Below are 25808 nucleotides of genomic sequence, written 5' to 3'. Positions count from 1 at the left end.
TTGACTGTGTGTGCATAAAGTCATGCTGGTATCATGTTTTTGCTTGTTTTGGTTTGGGTTTAGAGCTACTGTAAATTCTCATGTAAATTATGCTCCCGTGCTTAGCAACAGAGTTTAAGTTGCTTGGTAATTGCTCTGCTGGTAATTCTCTGTTTGCTTCTCAGGTTGGACCAATCCTTGGGAAAGCCAGGTCTTTTCCTCCCAGGTATAGTGACTGCATTTTATGCAAAATTATTATCTTCATAACTTTGGGAAAATACCCTTGGCTACTGTAGTGTGGATTTATAATCCAGCCAATTATACATGAATGTAATTCTGTTAAAAAGTCCTGGAATGCCTGTGCAAAGATAAATACCTTTCATTCAGGTGGTAGTGGAATAAATGGAAATTAAGAATAAATGTTGAGATGTATATTAGTACATGATGAGATGGAAATATCCTGAGGGAAATTCTTCCACAAAAATATTCTTTCTAAATCTTTTGGTCTGGGATTACAATATATGTTGATTCCACTTAGAAAGGTTTCTTCCTTTCTGAACTCAAGACTCATATCCCCAAGTGACTTGGAGCACAACTGAGGGTGGCAAAGTAATTTCAGAGCCTCTGAAAAATGGCAAGTTGTCGGTGGTTAATATTATCAGGACAAGGAATATCATTCAAAACACATTTTCAACATCTGATTGCTTCAGAAGGCTCAGTAGGACAATCCTTTTTCCCTGTAGCTGGTTTTGGACCACAGGAAAAGAATCTGTCAGCTTGAATACTTCTATAAATATTTATACATGGGGATTCATTCCACAATGTGCAAGCTAAATTTATGGAAAAACATCCCTTACCTCCAAAAATGTATTATTTTATTTCAAGTATAGCATTACTGAACTGGAATTTGTGCTCAAGAAGACCAGTCTTAGAAGCACGTTTTATCAAACAGTTTCTGGTTTCAGAGGAGATGAATAATTAGAAACTCATTGTGAAATAATGTTCTGAGAGGTAAGAGAAGCTGAAGATGTTCAGGAAGTTTGGTCTCACCAAATCTTGAGTCAAAAGGGTCATAGAAACCACTGGGAGGGTCTTAGGTGGGCCTGTGGCTTTGAACAAGTGTTGGAAATAATCTAAAGTACCAAGGAACTGACTGGAAAAGGTAGAATGGTGGTTAGGGATGCAGAAGCTGGTGAGCTCAGTTAGGGGTTTGCAAGACCAAAACCAGAAGTTATTTGATCTAGTAGTCATTTTATCTAAGCCCTCCAGAAATCCAAAAATATGGTAAGTGGTTCCAGAGAAATGGTCTGCAGAACTAAACCTAGTTTGCAATTACTCCTGGTGTTATCCAACCTGCCTTTACTCCCAGGATTTTCCAAGCGTTGAACAGTGATGAGCAATATTTGTCTGTTTGGGGTGAAAACAGATTTTTGCACCATCCTTCTCCTCTAGAAAAAGAGTTATCCCTGAGTTTCCCTCAGAATGCATGGCTTATTCTACACTGAACATGGATTTTCAATATAATACTTTTCCAGGCATTGCTAAAACCCTCATTTCTAACAATATGGGTGTTTCCCCCAGACTGTTATTTCTGTACTGATGACAAGCAAAAAAGAAATGACAATGCAAAGAAAATTAAACTGCCAAGGAGAAAAAACATGAAAAGAATTTTCCTTTCCAGCTCCTTTTACTTTTTTCCTTGTTTTATTATACTCCCATTCAAAGAATCTTAAGGTCTGATTCCAAGCCCGTTGAAATGAACGGGAATCTTTCCAGTGACCTCAGTGGGTTTGGATCACGCTGTTATTGAAACCCTGTTGTGGACTTTGATAATATTATATAAAGTAATTGCAGCCTGTCTATAGTATTATTACCTTTCAAAAGTGAATGATGTCATATAAGACCCAGAATGTGAATTCACTGGAAGCAGTTATTGTTATTTTTCAAGTTAGTTTCTGCGAGATAAAAAGCACTAAAAGCTGTGTTAAAACAAGATAAGGATACGCGAAGAGAATAAAAGCCATGCTGGGTCAGAGCAGTCCTGACTCTGACGGAGCCAAGAGCAAGGTGCTTTGGGAAATGTGTAAAAAAGCCTCCAACCTTCCCATCAACTTTCTGCCTGTTGCACATCAGAGGCTTCCTGACAAGGTTTCAGTATGTGTAGTGTCCAAAATGGTTTGTCCTCAACCAACTTGCCTAATCACCCCTTTAAACTTACAACATCTGCCATATTCTGTGCAAAGAATTCTCATCATTCCACCCTCACGTGTGCATATTGTGAGGAATTCTCCCTTTTTGCTTGTTTTGGTCTTGGCATCTCCTAGATTTCTTTCAAACTCCTAAAAGCAGGAGTGGATTTAAAAACACTAAGATAATGAATCAATTTTCCAAGGACCTGGACCCCACTTTTATACATGGGAATAACTCCACTTTTAGGAGTATACTCAGAAGACTCTGTCTGGGTTTCATTGGAAGCCTGTCCCAGTGTTCCAGGGGACACCATTTTGTCAGATGAAACAGATTCCTGGCATAATAAACACATACCTTAATAATGGAGAGTGTTGATGTAGAGGCAAAGAACATATTAATTAAATCTATGGAATCAACGAAGTAGACACATGCAACAACACAAATAAAGAGAGTGTCATACTTGACCTTCGCTGTGCACAATGGAGTTAGCTGCTTTTGAATGCAATTTTTGAGACTTACTGTAGCTTTTCAGGGGCAAAGGTGAAGAATAATACCAAGGTAAAACAAAAGATCCAGTGTTGGGTTCAGAAAAGTACGCAAAAAGCTGATGTTTATCAGCAGTTTATCTGAACCTCTTGGTTCTGCATGACACGTGTGGGAATGCCTGAAGAAGAGGGCTTTCTTACAAAATTTTAACAGTTCCATTGTTTGCTTTTTTTTTTCATTAAGTCCCACCTACGCTTTCTGATACTTTTCCCTTCCCGTCTGTTACGAAGAAATTGGGTCACTGTATCATTTAAAGCATAATAAATATGATCAGCTGAACTTTTATCTTTTTTAAGTCAATTAATATTTGAAATGAGAGATACACATATTTCTGCAGGAACTGATTTATCCCACCCCTCCTGGAGATGAAAATATTTTGGCAGTTTAGTTTTTAGGCTGTCCAAAGGAAACCACAAGTGCCTGATCCAGAACTATACCTTATCTTTTTTAATTTCTTCTACCAATCAGCTGTAAAAGGCTCTGACAGACAAGAAAAGAGACTCCAACCAAAAGTCACCATGACTGAGGCAATTTGTTATTTGCCATTTTATGGGTTTAAAGGGGCAATCCTGACCTTCTTTTGCAGCACACACACAGTTTACAAACCTAAGAATCCAGATCTTGCCATAAGCTCATCACACTTATCCCTATGTGGAGCTTTGGCAGAGCTGAAGCAAACACAGGTCCAGAAGGCTGCATTTGCACCAAGTTAGCCAAAAGAAGGCAGCAGTGTCTCCTGGGCTGGTCTGCTTTCTGAGATACCATTTACAAAGGTTTTGAGATGTCTTCAGCAATCTGGAATATTCTTGGTGTCACAATGGTCAAACTCCTCATTTTCTGTGTAAAAGAAACTGATGGCTTTCAGATAAATTTGAATATTTTTGAATTAGTTCCCCTCTAGCTGTGTGAAAATCAAGGAGGGACTCCTGTGCTATAAAGAAGGGTCATTTCTTGCTTTTTCCATTTTCAGACCATCTCTCTGCAATTCATTCACTGTCCTAAAGCTCCTCATAAGTACTTTTTCCTAAGCAAAGGAAAAAAATTGATTTTCTTTAAAGTTTGGTATATTCTGATGAGATGGAGCACATTAACTGTGTAAAAAAATAAGATTATTGTGCCATTCCTCCTTTGATTTGCTTTCTTCCTCCTTCTTACATCAGTATATGTTATTTATATCACGTGCATCCAAGAGCTATCATCTGTTGAACTGGTGTAAAGCAAACCTAAGAAAGGTTTTGGGGTTTTTTGTTGGTTGGGTTTTTTTGTGTTTTTTTTTTTTTTTTTACAAGAGGCATCTCCTGTTCTTCACTAGGAAAACAGATGGGTCAGCTTTGTGAAAATATTAGGAAATGAATGCAGGATTGTGTTGTTTTGAAAGTAGAATAGTATGTATACTCAGGGAATAAATGTCTGTGTTAATAAATACATATTAATATTATTTATCTATATTAACAACTATTCCGTCTCCTGGATTAGAATGCCTGTTGTTTATTTACTAGTGTTTTCTCTGATTCAAATCTAAGTATATAAATAATGGGTTTGTATCATACCAACCATGTGACACAAGATCTTTTTTTATTTCTGAGTTAAATTTTTTCTGTATGTATTTTCATCCAGTTCTAAGTAACTGTGTTTCCTTTCATCATGATCATGCCATGTGCCCTTTCCCTCTGTGCCTCTCCCAGAAGTGTTGCAGGATTGCTTAGCTGGTCTCTGTTTTATTGCAGCCCAACACAAAGAGCAAAAACTCAATACTAAAGGAAAGTTATTTTGGATTGCAAAGCGAAGACTGGAGGAATTTAGACATTTCAGATTTATAGTTGGCCACACAATCTTTTCAACTCTGTAAGAACAAATAATCTAATCATGTAGGAAGTCTAAAATCATCTACCTAGAAGAGACTTGAGAGAGATAACAAACATGCAATAGAAATCAAATGTACTCAAGTGACTTTATCTGAACTTGTGCCCACCCCACTTACCCCAGTGTTTGGTGTGTTGTGCACACACCACGTTTGCTTTTAAAGATGGTCTTTATTAGAAGGAAAACTTGTAAAATAGGGCTGGATGCTCTCCCCAATGGAGGCTGATAAGAAACTGGGGAAGATCACAGCATTTTGTGACTAGCACAGTCTGCATGCCAGCAAAGGGCTGCATGAGACACAGCTCCCTCCATGTGCATCATTCCTCCCACTCCTGATTTTTCACATCTTCTAGCAGTGCCACTTACCACAATACCACTTCTTACTGCTTATCTGCTTCCTATTTTCTTGTTTTCTCATCCACACAACTTTCAGGAATAACTAAAATAGGAAACATTATTAGTAAGGTTTGGGATGTCTTGGTGATTATCTGAAGGATGGAATTAGAGCTGGTTAGGAAATTATTCTTTTATTATTTAGAAAAACAAAAAGTTTTCTGAAGTATTTCTTCAGGTTTGGGGGACTTCTTGGTGTTAGACCTAAACAAAAACACTACCTGCCCACTGCTGTTCAAACCACATCCCAAATTAGAAATCCTTAAAGTCATGATTTTTTCTGATATATACTTGGAAAGATATACAGATTTCCTAACTAGAAAGTAGACAGCAGGGCCAGTTATCTCATTTTAGGCAGGGATGAACACAGAGATAAACTTGAGCCTCAACCACTTACATTTTAACAAGTTTCTGAGGTTGTGAATGATGAATAGCACACATGTATGAGCCAAGCTGTGTCATTTATTCTCTGTCCCACATTTTCTCTCCTGACTTTATTTGCTCCTGCAGGTGCTCTGGGGAAACACTTCTCTTTTCTAAGCCTGCAAAGAGGGGCCAAGGGTGCAGGACGTTTCAAATGTTCTGGGTGATGTGTGGAGGAGAAGGAAAGCTCAAAGTATGCTTGCCAGTATTGCTTTTGCTTATCTTCCTCTCGGGTTTGGTGCATGCAACACAAGTTATCTTGAGGTGGACTTTGCTGCAAATAGATCCCTAAACATATCCCATTAGCAAATGTATATGGTAAAGCAAGTACCACTCCCTGAGAAATCCAGGAAGGCGAGTTCCCTGCAGGAGGAGCACACACACAGGCACTCACTGTGAGCTCTGATGCAGTGTAAATTCATATCTCAGCCTAACTTCCATCAAGCCTTGCTCATGCCCTAAGCAAAATTGACTTAGACAGCTTTAAAAACCAAACCTTAATCACTCATAAAAATGGAGCGATGTGTGAAAAAAATCCAGGAGTAATTACTCCATCCTGGTATTGGAAATATAGTTTAGTAGAAAAATTGTCCAACTTCCATTGACATCAGCTTCTAAGATATTTCAGTATCAGGCCGTGGTTTTTAACTTGTGGATGCCTTTTCCCAACTCAGAATATGTGTGGCTTTGTGCTTCATTGCCTGTGCAATAACACCCTCAAACTATGGCATTCCTTAGCAATAGATCCCAGGAACAGAAAGGATAAGACCCCATCTTCCACAGCTTTCACTCCTTGCTCCCAATCCCACCCTTTGCAGTGGAATGTGTAACTTTGGAATGTGGGCTTTACTAACCAGGTCTCATAAAGAGTAGGAGGGAAAATGAGGATGCAAGAGCTTTTCCCAGTGTCACTCCTTTGCAGGGAGGCTATGGATGGATGGATGGATGGATGGATGGATGGATGGATGGATGGATGGATGGATGGATGGACGGATTTATAGACAGATGGATCAATCTCTGCCACTCCAGCCCTTGAACCCCTGGACAGTGCTGCCTCCTAGACCTTCAACCTCAGTGGAAAACTGTTCTGATTCCTTTATGTATAGCAAGTTTACCTTGCTCAGGCCAGTGATACTCAGAACTGGAGGTGTCCCCAGGTACCCTGCCCATTCCATCTAACTACATACAGTTCACTCAGATAATTAAACAGGTTACTCCAGACCCCACCTATAGTCCTTCATGTCCACAGATTGCCTCTACCAAGGTCCAGGTTGCCCTTCAGACTAACTGAATCTTGTCAGTCTGACAAAGTAATTCCCTTCTCTCCAGCCACGCTCTTTCACTTCTGTTTCATTCTTTCTCGTTACGTTCGTGCATTTTATGGTACCCTACTATTACCAGCTTCTTTTCTTTTTTGCTTTAAATACCACAGATATAATTCTTAGTTTGAATTTATTCTCCGCCTAATGAATGTCCCATTTTTATTCTCTTTCTTTAGAAAAAGGGGTAGACAAAGGATACTACAGTATAGGAGCCAGACTGATCCGGCTGGAGGATAAGGTAAGTGCATGAAAGCTTGCTTTTTTTTTTCTGAGCAATGATATCTGATCTAGAGACCTGCAAGATAGTATCTTGGCATGATTTACTTTAGAATTACAGGGCTCCATAATAAAGAATAATATCCTAATTTTGGTGAGGGAGTTGATGAAGTATCATGTGCATGTTGCTCAGCATTAACCGTTTACCTGCTATGCAGTTTTGGTTCTAGATTATAAAAGGAGCTGCTTGCATGTTGAAGTCAAATCAGACACCTTGTATACAAGTGCTGTGAACTGGCTGGTGTTTGTCACACAGGAATTAGTGAATTAAACAGAAATCTTAGTGTCAGGAATCTTTGTGACAAGGAGCAGTTGACATCCCAGTTACAAACCCTGAAATTCTTTAATGTTTACTGCATTTTTCCCCCCGTGCAGTTACCTTTGCACATTTTCTGCCCCTCCCTCACTGTCTTCTCTCCAGGAATATTTGTTATTAATTAGAGTTACTTAGAGGTGTGCCCAAAGGCCACAGTTCAGTGAGGCTCTATTGTCTTAGACCTCTTCCAACATTCTCCAGAGCTTTTTCCACTCAAGTAATAACAAAAATACAAGTTTGCTCAAAACTCAGACTCTATTTCTCTAGCAGTCAGCTCTCTTACCCACCTCTAAAAGCTGGTGTCCCTCCACGGGGCACTTTGTGTGGGCAGGAGCAGTACAGTGGCTTTGGTGGGAGGTATGATATGGCTGAGACAAAAGTCCATTTGAATTTGGTGTATCCATTGCCTGTTTGTATCCTTGTCTCACTCAAATTTGTCATGCAAATTCTCTTTTCACTTTTTTCTGGGGAAGTGAGGCAAGAAGGAAAGAGGAAGGAAACTTCTCATAATTCTTAAGAACTGTGCATCTTGCCAAAAAGCAGAAATTGACATTAAACTAATACAATCTCTTGCCTAATTTTTAATCATCATTGCTAGGGCAACATAGGAAATATGTGACACTGCACTGTCAAAGGACCAATTTTCTTTGATTTTTAGCTTTCTTGCACCGTGTCAAAGAATCAGCCTCAGATAAAGACATTATCTGGGCTAACTTTTAAAGTGGATTGGTCTCTTGTGCAGACACAGCTGTTCAAAGTGAAAATGGCTTTCATTCAGATTGCCTTACTCACTTCAAAAGAGATAAATTGCTCTGTGTATTCTGTAAATTCATACCAAGACTTCATTCAGATTTCTTGAATGTGCAGATAAAGATAAATTCCCAATACAGATTGAAAATCTAGCAATAAAAGTACCTGTGATAATAGCTGGAGTGCTTTGAGTGAGAAATACTGCTGGTATTGTAAATACCTCTGGAAGCAGCAGTTCATGGTCTCCTGGCTGCTCCATATTTATGAAGAAGAGAGGTGAGAAAGTTTTTAGTGTGTCTGGCCTTGGTCCAGCTTTAGCACAATGTGCTGTGGATTTGATCAGTTTTATTTCAAAGCCTGACTTAGAGTGCTGCAGAGGCATCTTGGTATAAGAAGAGGAATGTTACAGGAGATGCAGGAAATGCTGCAGTGACTGATCTCTATTGCAGATACCTGCTTGTGTTCTGCCTTTAATTTAGGCGTGATCTAAATAAAGTCAGTGCAAGCTCAAAGCATTGGTGAGCGAGACCAAGCTGCCCTTTTGTTTGAAGGATTAAACTTGGTGCTTTAAATTTTGCATGGGAACTGGTGATTGCTCTTTCTCTGCACTTATTGTTGTGGAGAAAACATGTAGAAAAGAATAAAAATGCGTCAAGATGTTTTCATAAGATGAGTCAATCATTGCAGCTTCGTTTTTGTTCTCAGACCAAACTGCAAGTGTAAAATAAAATGCCAGACGTGGAGAGAACCGAGGGTATTTCATCTTTTAGTACAAATTATCATTCCTTCAGGTGTACAGGGCTTCAGTCTCATATCCCTGCTAAGAAAATAGATGAGGTGCAGAAAAAGGGCAAATATTTGTTGTGTTGGTTTGCTCGGGGTCTTGTTTGGCATAAGTTTGGGGGTTTTGGTTTGTTTGGGGTTCTTTTTGTGTTTGCATCTTTTTGGCACATCAGGCTAAAGGACATGTTTACATAATAAATACAAAGCTAAGCTTCCCAGCTATCTCTGTTTTAATGGGACAATAGAAACTACTGCATCCTGCTGTCAAACTGCTTCCCCTAAATTATTTTCCCATGTCTCATGGGCTCTCATGCCCTAACAATTCACTCTGTAGTAGCTGCTATATGCCCAAATGTGAAACAATATTGGAATCAGGAAGGACAAACTGAGTTTCAATCTCTGAGGAGAATAAATGCAGCAAGGGCATGTCTGACATCAGGCTCCAGCTGGTGGTGAAAAATGATCTCCCCGTTGGAACTAGAAAACCTTTGGGATCAACCTCTTTCCCCTGGAGAAATTATTTTAACATTCAGTCACCCAGTCTAGTGATGGCAGCCTCCCAAAAGAGTGACACATCTGATAAAACGACACATTTTTGGACAAAGGCCAGTTAGTGCAGACTGATAAAAATGCAGTGTGGCTTTGAGCATTTTATCTGCTTAAATAAGCTGCATCAATAAGCCATGAGCACACCTCTGGTCCAGACTGACCTTTCCCAGCAGCATTTTGCAGTTCATTTGTTTTAGCTGTCTCTCCAGAGGGGAATCAGAGTGTGACAAACCCATTGAGAGCTGTGTGTTGTTCTGCATAAAGCCATAATTGCTCTTCTTGCAAAGCAAGGGAGAGAGAAGCACACATTTCTGATGGCTAAGATGAACTCCATTCCCTGGAGAGCTTTGCTGTTATTTCACTTGAAACATCGCTTTTGCTGTACAGAAAGGCAGAGGTGCAGGTCTCTGAAGGGGTTGCTTGGTGAGAGGTAGAAGCTTTGAGGCAAAAATGTTTCAAAGATGCAAAGATAACAACCTTCCATTCATGTGGCATGAGAGCACTGCCTGCAGCCTCTCTTCTGTGACCAAACAGGCTCCTTCTGGGAGTTTGAAGTAACAGGGAAGAGGTAAGAACCTCATCCAGTCTTTGGATGATGAAGCACCATGAGATTCCAGCAGAACACAGAAAAAAATATACTCTTTTTTGCCTTTGAGCATTGCAAAGCTGACTAGAAACAGGTAAAATGCGTGGTGGCAGCTCTCAGGCAAAAAAATCCAAACCCCTTTTTGGCAAAATCGATGCTGTGCAAGGCTTCACTCCTCTCACTGACATGGCACATTGCATAGTGTGAGTTTGCCTGGAACACTTTTCAGCCTGTTTTTCCTTGAGTAGGGCATAAAATTCTTATTTTGTTGTGGCCAGTGTAATAACCTAGTGTGGTTCTTTTCACAAAAATATCCACTGGGATGTTTAGAGAAAGAATGGGGCTTCTTTCCCAACACGTGATGTGTGCCATTTGGCCGACCCCTCCTTTGGTTCCATGGCAGGGTTTAATTTTATTTTGTGGTATGTAGCCATTGACAGATCCTTTTGAAATGTATTAAGAGGGAGATTGGTTCCAAGATGATGTTCTAGAGCTGGCGTTAGTTTCTTTTCAAAATTGTAAACTAATGCTTCTTTATGATGAAATGAGTATTCTTTCTTTTCCTTTTCTTTTCAAAATTAGAAAGAAAAATCATGGTGTGCTATGTCCAACTGCATGGCAACCTATAAATAAAAACAGGAGAGAAAAGAATCTGCAAATGAAAGGTTAGAAAGGACAGCTGTGTTGTCTTTGAAAAAGAAATCTATTAGGTATTTTTATAATTACATGGCAGTCTTTTTTATGTGGTATTTACAGTTATGATTTACGTCCATATTACCATAACTATTTCCATACTTATAGACAACATGTGATAATGCTGAGAGCCAAAAGCAACCATTTGGTAGCATTTAAAAAATGCAGGAACACTAAGAGAAAACAGGGCAGTAAAGCAGAACCCTTCTGAGTTTTATCCATCTGAGTAATGAGAGCCAGGACAAAAATGTCATCCAACATAAACAAATGTAGAGGTTGGGTTGTGGTGGTAAACTCTCTCTTTACCAATTTAAACACTTATTTTTGAGTTGGGAGCTAAAAAGATGGTCTCAGAGAAGAGTGGTAACAATGGAGAGATGGATGTTTGTGAATCTGATTCCTGCTGTGATTACATCAGGAGTCATTAAATAGTAAGTTATTTATCATGGCAGTGCCTGCAAGCACCACCAGCTTGAAGGGCTGGTAAGAATTTCCATTCCAAACCCCTAATTTGTGAGTGGGGTGATGGGCATAACTGAAATACATTAAAAAAAAGAAAAAAAAAAAAAAAAAATTGGTGCACAATGAGTCAGTTGCAATATGAGCATGCTGCACTTTTGAGGTTTCAAGAATATGTCTGAAATAAACCCCTTTGTTAACCAAACCATGTTTTGGCACCAAGGTGTTTGTGGGTTGTTTGCCCCCAGTTCCTTAAAGACAGAGTCATTCCACAGCAGAAAGCTTTTCAGCAGGCTGTTTGCAAATGGGTGTTGTGTGGGTTTTCTGAAGTCAAAGCCTTATCTCATTTACTCTGGAGCAGTCCAGCATAAATCCATTGACTCTGTGCCATGAGCATGATGTCATTCATTTTATTTTTAATCTGTTGCTGAATTAAAACAAAACAAAACTAACCAAAAATGAAAGCCCTGATGCCTCAAGCCAAATTGTGCTTCCATTTATACCAGTGAAGTTACTCAGGATTTACACAGGTATGAATGGCAGCAAGTTTCTTAAATGGCTTTAACAAGATTCCAGCTCCTGTGTTCACATCCTGCTCGTCAGGAGTGAATTGACAGAGAGGAAAGCAGAAATAGGGATTCAAACATTTCAGAACCGATCTGAGTGAAATCATGTTTTTCACCTGTTACAACTAAGGGAATCTTTATGATATGCTGGGTATTGTAGAACTGAAATTGTGTTTTTGTACTGAAACATCAAAGTGGACTTTTAATCTGCAAACCAAGTAGTGAAAATTTAATTGCTTCAATCTCAGTCACACAGCTTTTCTACCCTACTACTGACTCCTCAGTGCAGAGAGGAACTATTGCAGCCGTGACTTCTTCTGACTGTCTGGGATGGGTTTATGCTTCTCAGATAAACCTTGTTTAATACAGTTGAGAGGGAAAGGCTGGTTTTGAGCTGCCTGGTTTTGATGGTAATTTCTAAAGGATCAGGCAAAAATAAGAGCTAATTCTGATACCCTTTCAAGTAGAAGAGAGAGATCATATATTCTGAGGCATAATGGAAAGAATCCTCCCTCAATGCTTCCCTTACGTTTTTTGTTGTGGAGCTTTATCATATGTGGTACTTGGTAGCACCCTCCTATTATTAAGGTTCTTCACCACTTTCCATTACAGAGCTCTATTTTCAGTTCCTTACAGCTTTGCCAAACTCCAACCATCTGGGCTGAAATTCTCTGAGGCAGATGCCTGCCTCAGGCTGAGATCCTTTGGAAAATTTATATGTTAGAGTGGGTCATCCTTTCTATATCACAGTAACCTGACCCACTGTGAGGATTCTCCCAAAAGTAAACATAAAAACATTGATGGAAAACACTTGAGCTTCTTCTAAATTTGAGCAAGAAAATTGGACAGGAATGGAATATTATCTGCCATTGGGTCCCAGAGGCCTGATCCAAAACGTAGTGAACTCATCAGGAAGCCTTCACATGGATCAGGCCCTGATTTTTAATGGGTGAGGGAACAGAGAGTTTCGCACAGTGAACATTTGCCAGGATGCAATTCACCACCATAAATCAAACACTAAATAATTCCAAAGCCCAGTAAATGAGCATGCAGATGGCAGTGTCTGCTCCCCAGGGCTTGCACTGACTGGGATCCAGCCCCAGCAGTTTGATCTCATTTAGAGCAGTCTCAAGGATTGCTCTGATTAGGCACTTGGTGCAGTCTTGTTTCTCCTCTGCTCTCTTGGCTGAAACTGCACTGGTGGGAGCAAAACCCCCCATCTAACACCACCCAGGACACCTTGGAGCATGCAGGGCAGGGGGCAGGCAGGGGCTTGACAGCCAGATGTGGCAGAGCAGCTGGAATCAGCTGGGTTCAAAGCTTCCCTTTAGTAAGAAAGAAGGAGAGTCACTTGCAGAAGAAGCACAAGTGCTCCTGGAGAAGAGCACACAGATTAACTGTGAGCACTGAAGGAGGGAGAAACACCAGAGTGACTTAGGGCTGCTGGGAAATACCACAGCCCTTGGAAAGGAACTGTTAGAACATTGGGAATCTAACCCATATTGATGCAGCCAGCTGTTTAACCTGAAGGGAAAAGGTCCTGGAAATAGCAGTGCTGACCAAAAAGGCTGTGGATGAGGGGCCCTGTCCATGCCTTTGGTTCTCCACCAAAACCTTCCAGCATCACAACTGGCTTTAACCAGCACTGAGGAAAGTCATGAGCTTGGAGATGGTGATTTCCTGTAAGTTTTAGAGAAAATCAGTGCCTGGGTAGAGAACAGACACTCTGGAAATCCCCCTGCTCCCAGAACTGACTGCAGTGTGAGTGTGGCTCTTCTCAGGTGCCAGAAAGTCCAGCCACAAATGGATAGGAATCACCAGCTCTACTGGTTCTGTTGTTTATGATGCAATCAAGTAATTTATTTGCTATTATTGGGTGAAAAAAAATTTTTTTCGAGTATTTGGGAGATTTTGACCTTTTTTTTTCTAAAATGTCAGATCCTTCCACAAAGAGCTTTGACTGAGCATCCAAAGAATAACAGATAACAGATCAGCTCTAAGTACTTCACTTCTGCTTTTTGTAGTTTTTGGTAGGTTATTCTAAAGAAACATAATGTTCTACATGATCCTGGGCCCCAAAACAAAATGCCTTTAATTAGCAATGTGAAAAGGGATTATTTTAACAATCCTCTTTAAAAAAAAATAAATTGTAAATTCATTAAGCCTGTCTTTTCTTATGAGCAGTGTTTTAAAAATTGCTATTTTCTGATATAAAAAGAAGTTATTTGAACACTTTGTGCAACCTCCAGTTGTTGCAGACGTTGAACAATTTAATTTAGAAAGCTTTTTTCCAAAATAGATTTTGTAGTTGTTCTTTGTTGGTTATGGCTGTGCACTGCAAGTGGTGCCCTTCCTACAGACAGGTTGAGAATATTTCTTCGGAATGGTTCTCCATCTGAAAATGACAGTTTGTTTCCAATGGAACATTTTTTGAGAAAGTGTCACATTCATGTGTTTTAAATCATGTACCAAAGGAAAGTGCTTCCAGTTTTCCACTTCAGAGCAACTTTCTGAAAATGAGAATTGGGGTGAAATACTCTTGATTTTCTGAGCATTTCAGTTGAACAGATTCATTTCTAAGTCATTTGTATGATTGCATTAAAGACATTCCAGCAACAAGAAGAATTCACAGAGAACACAGATAAATTTTCTTTTAGGAAAATAATTTATTTTCCTCTAGTATTCCTTACCTCAGAATTACTGCAGGTATTTCACCTACCGCATTTTTCAGATCAGTAATTGTAGTGCAATTTTAATGTTATTTGAATGCCATGTAATATTGACCTCTAATTCCTCTTGATCACGGAAAGTACACTGAAAAAACCCCCAGATTTATATTATTCAAATAGTTCCCAGACTACCAGTTGGATTTCTGTTTCATGCAAGAACTGTGGTGCTGAGTCAGAGCAAGCATCTGTTTAATCCTGGAGCTATTCATCCACTGATGGCAGCTGAGGGATGGACTAATTCAAGCCTAATTTGCTATAACTGGTCTCTGGGTGTTTGCAATGGATTATATTCAAGAAGCAGTGTGAAGAATAGTGCTGTACAAGGCAAGTTACAGGATGACAGCACTCTGTATAAGAAAAGAAAAACAAAAATGAGAAAAAACCTGCCAAGACACACTGCAGTACTATGACAACATTCCCTGATGTATTGGCTGCATCCAGGGAAGAGAACTTTCACTCAACAGTAAATTCATATAAAGGAGTTCATATAAAGGCTTATGAGGTGAGGGAGAGAAAAACTGAAAAACTCTTTTTTTCCCTGTATTTACCGCCAGCTTGTCCTTTTCAGTGAATAGCTTTAAATTTTATGGAGCAGAAAAAAAGTCAGTAATACATACCTCTACAGCATAATTACTTTTCCTACTAGTAAATAATGTAGATAAATGATATTCATATTTTTCCTGTTGAGAAGTTTGGGTGTTCTGGGGTGTTTGAGTAAAATACACATTAGCCACTAAGTGCCCTGTCCAAGCCTTCTGGGCCACATCCAGGGATGGGGACTCCACCACCTCCCTGGGCAGCCCCTTCCAATGCCTGACCACCCTTTGCATGAGGAAATTCTCCCTGATGTCCAACCTGAACCCTCCCAGGCATAGCTTGAGGCCATTTCCTCCTGTCCTGTCCCTTGTTCCCTGGGAGCAAAGCCCTACCCCTCACCTGGCTGCAGCCTCCTTTCATGTAATTGTAGATAGAGATAAAATCTCCCCTGCCTGCTCTGGTTTAGGAGGCATCATTAAGGACCAAACTGGCAGATCTGTATTTGTTTCTAGACCTGGATCCCATGGTTGAATGACACATGTGGAACATGGCAGTGTCTTGGCCGTCAGTGTTTTCAAAACCTGACAACTAGAAATACTGAAAATCCAGTCACATTTTCTCTTCTGAAAAATGCTAACAAAAATAGGAGGCTGTAAGTGACTTAAAAAGGGCTGTTTTTCAAGAGGTGAAGGATACAGCAAAGCATGTAAAGCAACTGTTACAGGTGTGGAATACGGCCAAAACAGTGTCATTTGAAATGTGGGTTAGTACAGGGCCAGGCTGTTGGTGCCACGTCAGGTTAAGTGTCTGACCAGATCTCCATCTGGATTCAGGATCTGGCTCACACAGCTGCCTTTCCTCTTCAGGAGTAGAGATTGCAAAGACTATCAGCAATACTATCACAAGTTTCCTGCTACCCTGCATGTTTTTAAGGCTTCTGTATTTGGAATCGTGCCATTATGGGACATTAAGGAAACTCCCCAGTCGGACCATTCCCAGGACTCCCTGGCAGTGGTACTCCCAAGGTCAGGGACTTTCTGGGACCGAAGGCCCTTCCCCAGCTCCAGGGACCGACAGGTCCCTGCCTGGCTCCCCACACACCCCCCTCACATCACACCAGGTTTGCATGGCAGAGGTGGCAGAGTCCCAGATGTCTCATTCCATAAAGCCATTCTATTCCTGGGGCAGTGACACACAAACAGCCGAGCTGGTGCCTCCAAGGAGGGACCCCAGCAAAGGAACTCCTGGGATTTTATCTCATCACAGCCTCCCCGTGGCCAGTCTCGCTCTTCCTCCTGAGTCTTCGGCTCCTGCCCCCATCTCTGTGTCCATCCACCTCGCAGGCATCACCCGTCTTCATCTCCCTTGTTGTCCAAAAGGTCGGCAGTTCCCGGCTCCTGCTGTGTCTCAGTGTCCAGTCACCTGGCTGGCATCACCTGCCTTTGTGTTTTTGTCATCCCAAAGGTCGGCAGTTCATCCTCTTGTCCCAGGCTCCCACCCAGATCTCAACCTGCATTTCAACCTGCAGCTCAACCTGCAGCTTGTGAGCCCAGCTCCCTGTACCAGATGTGTTCCTCAACAGTGAGAATTCTTAAAATTGCTTATTTCTAGCCCTTGCTGTGGAGACACCTATGAAAAGCAGAAACACTGAAGCCTCAAAACTCCCAAAAGAAAGATGAACATGAAATGCAGTGTGTATTTAAAACATTAGGCTTTTTAAGGCACTCTAGTTGTACTGACCCTAAGTAGCTGCTGCAGACTCTGGTTTATATCCCTACACACGGTCCAGGGGAGGCAGAAAAAGCAGCTGAAAGGCCAAGCCAATGCTCAGAACTAGAGCACCCTGGCCTCTCTGTCCCCATAAGCCCACTGCCAGCTGCCCTGCCCTGGGGAAGGTTAGCAGGAGTTCAGGTCTCTCCCGAGCTCTGCCATCAGGACATACCCTAGGAGGCAGCAGAAGCCCATGTTCTTTCACAGCAGCTCAAAACACATCAACGTCTTTAACTTTCCTCCTCAGCCTTACCCCGAGCTGCCTGTTAATGTCAGTTTTGTTACTGCCTTCCAAGGGCTGGGCAGCTTTGCACGACTTGTCACCGTAGGTATCTGCAGAGTTTCTGAAGCCACCAGCAGCAAGTGTTGCCCGTGACAGGCTGAGCCTGGAACTCGTACCACGATTGAGTGGGTGCCATGCAGACAGCATTTACACCTTTGTGCAGTGCTCAGTTGGCCTCAGGATTTGCAGTCAAAGAGGAGAAATAGCTGCTTTCTCCACTTCAATTTCAAATTTCTGTAGTACCGTAGAAAGAGGACGGTCCTTGATGAGTGCCCAGGAACTGAAGCCCAGCAGTCTTTTCCCAGCACCACTGCACATACCTGAAATTAGTCCAGGCAAGCCAGTTAGAAATCATTTTTCCAAGGGCAGGACTATATCCAAAAAGTATGCTCACCATAAAGCCAAATTTATAAGTATGATTACCATATAAATGGGATATCCATCTTCAGAAATTAAGGGCTGGGTAGGCAAGGCCACAGTAGTGCCCTCAGGACATGCATTTCTGTGCCCCCCTTAGCGCTGACCTCTCCATTCACCCTCATCATTAAATTAGTGGGCAGCTGCCCCAGGGTAGCAGCGTCACTGCAGCATGGGGGGAGATGGCTGGGAGGTGAGGCCAGGGCAGGAGCAGGAGCTTGGGAAATGGTAGCTTGACAGAGGAAAAGGATGGAGGTGAAACAAGAAGTCATTCTTGCTGGATGTGGAAGTTGCAAACAGATTCGATTTTCTTAGAGGGCTTTGGAGCCTGAGCTCAGAATCTGCTTCAGACCAGGAGTCACTGGAGTCTGGTCCTGCAGCCCTGCATGGTTGTGCCTTAGGCAGCATTTTTTGGGTGTATTGTGTGTGTGTTAACTGGGTGTGCAGTAAACATATAGAGCTCTGTTTGATGTTTTGTAGTTTTTGCATCTACACTGGGGGTTTTTTGGCTATTTTTTACATTTTATGCATTCCAGCCTCCATTTTTTAGAGTCTAAAAAGAACTTAGGTTGCTCTAGAAGTACTGAATATTGCTATTATTTCTGATGGGAGCTTTTGCCAGGTACTCTCAGCTCTCCTACTGTAGCACATTCTGAACTCACTATCCAGAGGGAAAAAACTCCAAAAGAAAACTGTATATCTGATGTTGAGAACAAATTTATTTCTAGCCCCAGCTAGAGGGGCTGTTACTGCAGGGATCACTGCAAGGGGGTCAGATCCTGGAGTCCCAATGAGTTTTACCCTGAGGTGGGATTGCAAAAATAGACTTCTGATCCTGTGGTAAAACACATCTGCTTAGGGGGGCAAGATACTGAATGGTGACAGGAACTGCTGTAAAGCTAACACAGCTTTAATATGTGGGGAATAGAGTACTCCATATGCTGCTGTGTGATTTCCTTCTTTGGCTTGGAAGGCAAAAACCCACTGCTTGTATTTGGAAGGCAGATTTCAATCCCCAAAATATCTTTGCTGCATTTACTTAATTTTACTGGCTGGTTGGGCAGACTGACCATAGCTCGGACTGGAGTACAGGTTATGTCATTCAGCAGAAAACTCCCTTGTGTGAGCAGATTTTTGGTTCATTTTATTATTTTTTTCCTCCTCTTTCTCCTCCTCCAAGACTATACATACAAAGGGAGGTCACAAAATAAAAATAAGCTGTAGCCAGCAAAGTTCGGGGCTTGAAATAAAAAAAAAAATAGCAACTCTGTATACTTATTAGAATTTCTTGTTAATGAGGTCATTTATGTCAGGGCAGGAAATGTACAAAATAGCACAGGATAGAAAAATCTAGACACTATAAAACACACCAACAAATTTGGCGCATGCATTACTCCCTTAATATGCCCCCAATGTAATCTATAGATCCCACAAGTGACCACACTATGTTTATGTATGTAAAAACTCCTATATATGTATAACACTCATAAGAGTAGCAATTTTACTAGTGGGAAAAGATTATTGTGGTCTTTTTATATAGCATATAGGTTTACTTAGAGTGAGTCCTTGTAGAAGAATGCAGGACCATGAAAAACTGTTAAAATGTCATGATTATATTAATTTCATACTTAAAGGAATACTTCACTTTAAGTTATGGCTCCAAAATTACACTGCTCATTCATGGTGTTTTTAATGTATAATTGGCTGCCTTCAAAAATGTCACAGTAGGAGGAAAAAAAAAAAAGCTCATTTTCCTTGGCGTGTGTACTGTTGCTATTCCTGTGTTCATTTGGCTTGGCTCAGGGAACCAAATGCTGCAGTCTGAAATAACTTTTTATATGTTGACATGTGCATTTAACTAGAATAAGCAGGCAGAGTGGACCAAGCTGGATTCAGCAAGGAACAAAATATATCTTGTACTGCACCTTTTAATGTGTCAGCCTCCGTTTCTGATTCTTTCTCGTTTCGTCATTGTCACGGCACACGTGGACCTCTGAGCTGCACCCAGCCCCTGCACAAAGATCAGGCAGCGAGGTAACACCCATGGGGGCAGGAAGGAGGAGTAAGAAGAAAGGAAGAAAAATATAATCTCTTGGACAAAAAGCTGGGAAGGGAATCCTATTGATCTGTTGAAATTCATTTAGCAAAATTTATTTAGCCTGTTGTTTTCCAGAGCAAATAGATCTTTGCTGCTTTGTTGACTGTCCCTCGGTGTGGCCTGAGCAGAGGCCTCTCAAGTCCCACGCATACTGAGCTGGATTCTTGAATCCTCACCTCTTGTTCACTCACCTGGGCTGAGTCTTGATCATTTCTGGAGTTGATTTGAGCTTCAGGTACTGGATTTGGTCTGATCTCTGAATCACGACCACTGACATCTGTGTTTGACAGCAAGCCTCAGGAGAAAGGCCGTGGTGCTGCACTGCAGGTGGGGGTGTGCTGCTGTGTGGAGCCACACTGGGAAGCACCTTCCCCCAGTGTCCTGTCTGCTCCCCATTTCCCCCCAGCACACAGCTGGGCTGCAGGAATGTGCCGTGGCATGGTTTACTGGCTCATCACACACCTCCTCTGCAGCCGGGGCTTTCCTCAGCTCACAGGGATGTCCTGTAGTCTAAATCGTGGTTATGTCGCCTGGATCTACACAGAGAGAATCCTGAACGCTCACAGGGCTGCAGCACAAGTGCTGAAAGGCAAGGAGACACATAAGGAGAATCCCAAGGAAATTTTGTAGGCAGTCCCACAATTCTGACTGCCTGTCTCCTGGGTCATTATTTTCGGGGAGAAAAAAAAATCCTTCTGTACCCACCTCCTTACACTCCCATGCGCCTGACAAATACCCTCAGAAGAACAGATGGCTGTGCACTGTGACAAGTCTTTCTGGGAAGCAGAAGTTAAGGATCAGCAGTGGGTAGTGCCGTGCTTGTTTTGCAAACTAGGCAAAAAGACACCTTATTCGGTTATAAACAGGAAACCCGGGCCAAGTTTGTGGAGGTTCTTGTCCAGAACCACTCCCTAGATGAGCTCAGGCTCGATGTTCTTGTCAAGATGAAAATCGTGACACGCCCTGTGCCTTGCACATTGTTAGGGCCTGCTCCTGACCACATCTCAGCAGGGTTTTCTGCCTTGAGCACGTTCAAATTTGGTGTGCAAAGAACTAGGGGTCAGTTAGGAAAAAAAACCAAATCCAGGTGAAAAATTAAGGACATCTAGGAAACTTAAAACCATGCACTGAAGTCTACTGCATCAGTATGACAGCCTATGGTAGAGCACCACAGTGCTGGGATTTGGGGGCTTTTCGTACCATTGTGTCAGTCTAACAATGTTTTAGGTAGATGTTGTGTTCTACATGACATCTCTTGGTCTTACAAATGAGGGCTTCTGTGTTTGAATCCCAAGGAGACATTTGTGTTTGTGCCACTGCTAGTCTACTGTTTCCTTAGTGGAAATAAAGATGTACATACAAGAAGCTGTTTTCTGATATCTGCAGATTTTATTGACTTTTCCCTGTGATATACCTGATACTGGGGGTGAAAACGATCTTTTGTTGTGTGTGTGTTGACTTGTTTACTAAAAAAATCCCAACAAATCAAGTAAGGCTTGAACTGAAAATGCTCAAGAAAACTAACCCTGAAGTCCTTGATTCATGTCTCCCTCTGTGCTCAAAACTGCTATCCTCACCTGAGGGAGTAATATCCAGTTTTAGAATAAATCATCTGTTTTATTTCTTTTTTTTCCTCTCCTTTTTTTCTTGTCTGTCCTGTGTTGGAGGACAAATATCACCAACTTGAGCTGTTTTATAAAACAGCTTTGTAGTGCAAAGCCAAATAGATTTTGTCTTCTCTGTCACTTGGGGGAATGAGTGCTCAAACACAGTATTTATTAGCATTTAAATGGTCTGAATTTTACACCTTTGTGTGCACACATGCGTTTTACTTCTCAACCCTCTCCACCCTCTTCCCCCCCAAGGCATTAATGAAGTTTGTTGTTCTCAAAATAGCAGTTCTGTTTGGAATACCTAATAGCTGGGTTTCTGTTGTGGTGCTTTGGTCAGAAAAAGCCCCGTAAAGAGCAGCCCGTGTGTCCCTGGCTCAATGGGGACCTGTGTTCCCCTCGGGGAGCCTCGAGGGGCTGTGGCTGAGGATCTCAGCTCCCTGTTCCAGCCACTGCATTTAGACCTCTCTGGGACGAGCAGCACGCACTCAGTTGATGGGCACCGTAAATGGGCTGCTGGAACTGAATGATTTATTTATTTATTGCTTCTATATTTATTTATTGCCAGTGTCAAAGAAAAGATTGTGCTCACGGGCTTTTCGTCTTCCCCCAAGGGCTGCGTGCACACTCCACTGCAGAAGTATTTCCCCCTCTAAATGCACTTGTGCTGATCGGAACTGAATCCTACAGGCAAATTGCAACACTGCTGCTGCTACAATGTCATAATATTTCAGAGGACATTTATAAATATTATTGCCAGGGCAAATAAATTTCTTCAGAGTACTTAGTCTACTGCTAATAAATAGTTCATTCAAGCTTGTAAGAATGGTGACATTTCACTTGGAATATCTTTGGCCTCTTAAAAATTGTTAGTGCAGAGAAGAAAAGAGGGGAGAAGTAAACTGGAAAAAACATGCAGCAGATCTTTTGATTTTTTTTCCTATGTTTTTACTTGCTTAAAAGGGCCTTCTTGTCAGACTGCATGTCTCTGTGTGAAGCTATTACAGGGTTTGATTAATGTGTATTATTTAACATCCTATTTAGTAGATTATTCCCTCTTTTTTTCTCTTTCATTCCCTCTTTTATTCTCTTTCAGAGCTGCATGCAGCTGAAATAGTATTTGAGCAGGTTGCCTCTCATATCAACAGTAGTTACTAAATCCCTTTTGCCACTTTCCCCTTTTGGGGTAAATATTATGGGCGTGGTGGTGGTGGTTTCTGTGTTCATTTTTTGATGGTTTGGAGTAGCTTTAGATTTACTATTATTATTCATCTTGCTCTTTGATTAAAAAGTCTGGGTTTCAGATGGATTTTTAACAGTGATATGAAGACACAGACCGGAAGGGGGGAAGGCTTAATTTTTGTGGTTGGGTTGTGTTTTGTTGGGGGTTTTTTTGACAGCTCAGCAAAGGTGTCAGCTCTCAGCTCTTTTCATTCAACTACTGAATTCACATCAAGAATCAATGCTGAAATCTTCTTTCATGTGCTTCCCAGAAAATGTGTCATTTCATGCAGGCTCAGGAGGAGGTACAAAGCTGATGATTTTATTTGTGCATGTGTGGGAGCTTTATATTTCTATTGCAATCATCCAGTATGGAAAGAAAAATAATGTTCCACTGAAAACCTCCAGAGATTTTTGAAGACAATCCTGTTTAAAAATTACAGTCCCTGCAGTTCTAGAGTTGCTTAATACCTCTCCTGGCAGATGAGTCCATGCCAGTCTCTCCCAGATGACAGGCAATCTCCAGAAGCTTTGGGAACAGGCAGGGAAAAACCTCAGAAAATTCAAAATATCTATAGGAAGGGGAATCATTTTATATTAAAGGAGTTAGTGGGCATTTGCTCAAAGACTTCTGGTGTAAAGAGCCTGGAAAATTTTGTACATACCTCAACCAAATCCCACGTAAGACTGGGAGGAAGGCAAACAAGCCTCCCATGTGCTCTTCAGCTGACAAATGACAGGAGCAAAGCAGAAAATTCTCTGCACTTACTTACAAGTTTATGGCAACACAGGTGTACTCTCCTGCAGACTCTGGCTTGCACATGATTTTGTCATTTAAAGACATTGGGAGAGGAGAGGAGAGGAGAGGAGAGGAGAGGAGAGGAGAGGAGAGGAGAGGAGAGGAGAGGAGAGGAGAGGAGAGGAGAGGAGAGGAGAGGAGAGGAGAGGAGAGGAGAGGAGAGGAGAGGAGAGGAGAGGAGAGGAGAGGAGAGGAGAGGAGAGGAGAGGAGAGGAGAGGAGAGGAGAGGAGAGGAGAGGAGAGGAGAGGAGAGGAGAGGAGAGGAGAGGAGAGGAGAGGAGAGGAGAGGAGAGGAGAGGAGAGGAGAGGAGAGGAGAGGAGAGGAGAGGAGAGGAGAGGAGAGGAGAGGAGAGGAGAGGAGAGGAGAGCTCTTCTGACCTGGATTTCTTGGTTCTGAATGGGCTTCCCCTCCATTCATGGTTTCTGCCTACGAATACTCTGAGCTTGTCTTTTTTGTTGCCTGTATAGGAGATTTTTTTGTCTTGTTTTCCTTTTTTAATCCTTTTTTCTCTTGGAAAATATCAATCTCTGAGCAGTGCTGTCATTCACTTCCTTCCACAACACATTTGTTCTGAAGATTCCTCTTGGTCCCCAATGCACAACGAGGATGGCATCGAAAGGCAAAAATAGGAACTTTCAAGGCAATCTGTTTTCAACCAGATTTTTACAGATGGACAAAAAAAAGAAAGGCTTCAGGTCCAGTATTCAGTAATGTTGTGGCAATACTATGTGTGTGGATCCCTTTGAGGGGATTTGGACAAACATCCTCTGCAAACTTACTGTACTTTTTGATCTTCCAGCTCTGGGAAACAGCACAGGAAGGGGGGAAATGTCTCCAAAGCATCAACATTGAAACAGCTTCAGTGGTAAAGCTTTAGGGTGGATTTTTTGTGCAAAGATCTGGGCTCTTCTGCATCCCTGATGTCCAAGGACAGATCTCAGTGTAACTGAGTACAACATGAGAAGCCTCTGTGCTGATTGATTCCTGGCAGCTCTGCTCATGTTTTCCACTGAAAATTGAAAACTTTGTTCCTCATTCTCAAGTGACCCCCCAGCTCCTGGAGGGGCCACAGCTCAGCCAACACCTGTGCTGCACCTGTGTTGTTTGCTCTCCGAGGAGGGGACAGGCAGGGAGCACAAATGTCTACTGCAAACAACAGAATTACCTTCCAGCAGTATCTTCCATGTTTTCCAGGGGGTATATTCCAACACCACCCCAGTCCCTTGCCTGACCACGTTTATGTGGGATGGGGACCCGTGCAGGAAGGCAGGATGCCTTCCAGCTGTTGATTTTTATATTTTCTCTGATCTTCAGGGCATGCAACAAGCAGCATAAGGCTTTATGCGTGCATTTAATATCAGTGGAGTGTTTTAGCTTGGATTTTTTCCTTTATGGGCTGCATGAAGACATGCTTTGTGAGATTCTAACTTCACTGATAAAACCCCTTGCTTGCAGCAAGCTGCATTCTGCTCAGTAAAGCTGTCAAAATGGACAGATTCAGCTTTGATCATAGTAACAAATCTGTTTGGCCCCAAGTTTTCAGAAGTGTCCCTTATACATAGGAGAAAAAAAAAATCATTGCATTTCCCCAAGGCAAACTCCAAAGCTTGGGGAAAATTTTGCTGTTGCATGTGAACATTTTCACTACTCCCAACCCTCGCTGAAGGAAGCAGCTTGAAATTTAACTGAGTACTGAATATGACAGCTCCTGGAAAATGTTGTGTTTTCAAAGGGTGGAGGGAGATCAGGTATATTTGCAAAATGACTGTTTAGCCTTTTGACATGCATAGAGCTAATTCTTTAGATCTCAGTGATGTAACCAAAAGAGTGAGATTTTGGGATGAGTGGGTGCTATAACTTGTGTGTGTGTGTGTGAGATGGATGTTATCAGCCTGAAAAACTACAGTTATTTAAAACTGTTGAATACCATTTCCAGCTATTTCAATGTGCTTCAGAGAAATAACTAATACAGAGCAGTTTCCATTTGTAGGAATCCACATGGGCCTGGAGCCAGGCTCTCACCTGGCTGAGATCAGAGCTGATGGGGCTGAGCTTCTACAACCAGCTGTTCAGGGTTTCACTGCAAACTGTCAGAATTCCCAGAGCTAGAGAATTTCCTTGGAAATGCTGTTGGGTTTATCCAGAAGTGGAGAAAGTGGCTCTGCCTTTGAGGTACCTCTCAGATGACTGGGTTTAAATTTGACACTCACCTTTCACAGAGCTGACATCAAATCGGATCCATCCCTTCTTTTTTTTTTTTCTTTTTTTCTGATTGTCTGTCCACGTGTCTGGTTTATGTGAAAAATACTCAGAATCACCCAGAGAAGAGTAACATTTTTCAAGACAGCAAAACAACACTATAAATACCTGTAAAGCCAGGATCTTAACCTCAGGGACAGCATGGCAAAAGCAGCTTAGAACTGTGATGCTCAGTCCTTCATCAGAACAGTGCTTTCTTTCTCTCTCTCTCTGAGTTTTTAATAGACATCTCAAGTTGAGATGACTGTCAGCACTTTCTTCTGGTAAGACTCAGTTTTGCTAAATATATATTCTACATTTGTGGCTATAAATATATACAGATATAGTGTATATGCTCTCTGTAGGAAGCCAGGTTCCATTTCTAGTTAATTTTCTGATTCATTCAGTGTG

General features: G+C 41.7%; 1 protein-coding gene across 1 annotated transcript in view; it reads left to right on the top strand.

The window, feature by feature from the left end:
- Positions 1 to 25808, top strand: part of LOC309572709 (potassium voltage-gated channel subfamily KQT member 1-like) — a gene marked incomplete at both ends in the record, with an annotated part of 421148 nt that overhangs the window by 234013 nt on the left and 161327 nt on the right. Inside the window, 2 exons of the mRNA XM_082281146.1 lie at positions 165 to 205; positions 6893 to 6954. Coding sequence (XP_082137272.1) covers positions 165 to 205; positions 6893 to 6954 — 103 coding nt within the window. The remainder of the gene's footprint in view (positions 1 to 164; positions 206 to 6892; positions 6955 to 25808) is intronic.

The sequence above is a fragment of the Coloeus monedula genome, assembly GCF_965178545.1.
Source record: "Coloeus monedula genome assembly, chromosome: 4".
NCBI classification, from domain to species: domain Eukaryota; kingdom Metazoa; phylum Chordata; class Aves; order Passeriformes; family Corvidae; genus Coloeus; species Coloeus monedula.
The sequence above is the reverse complement of the archived record's forward strand: the minus strand, read 5'-3'. Positions and strand labels throughout refer to the sequence as shown.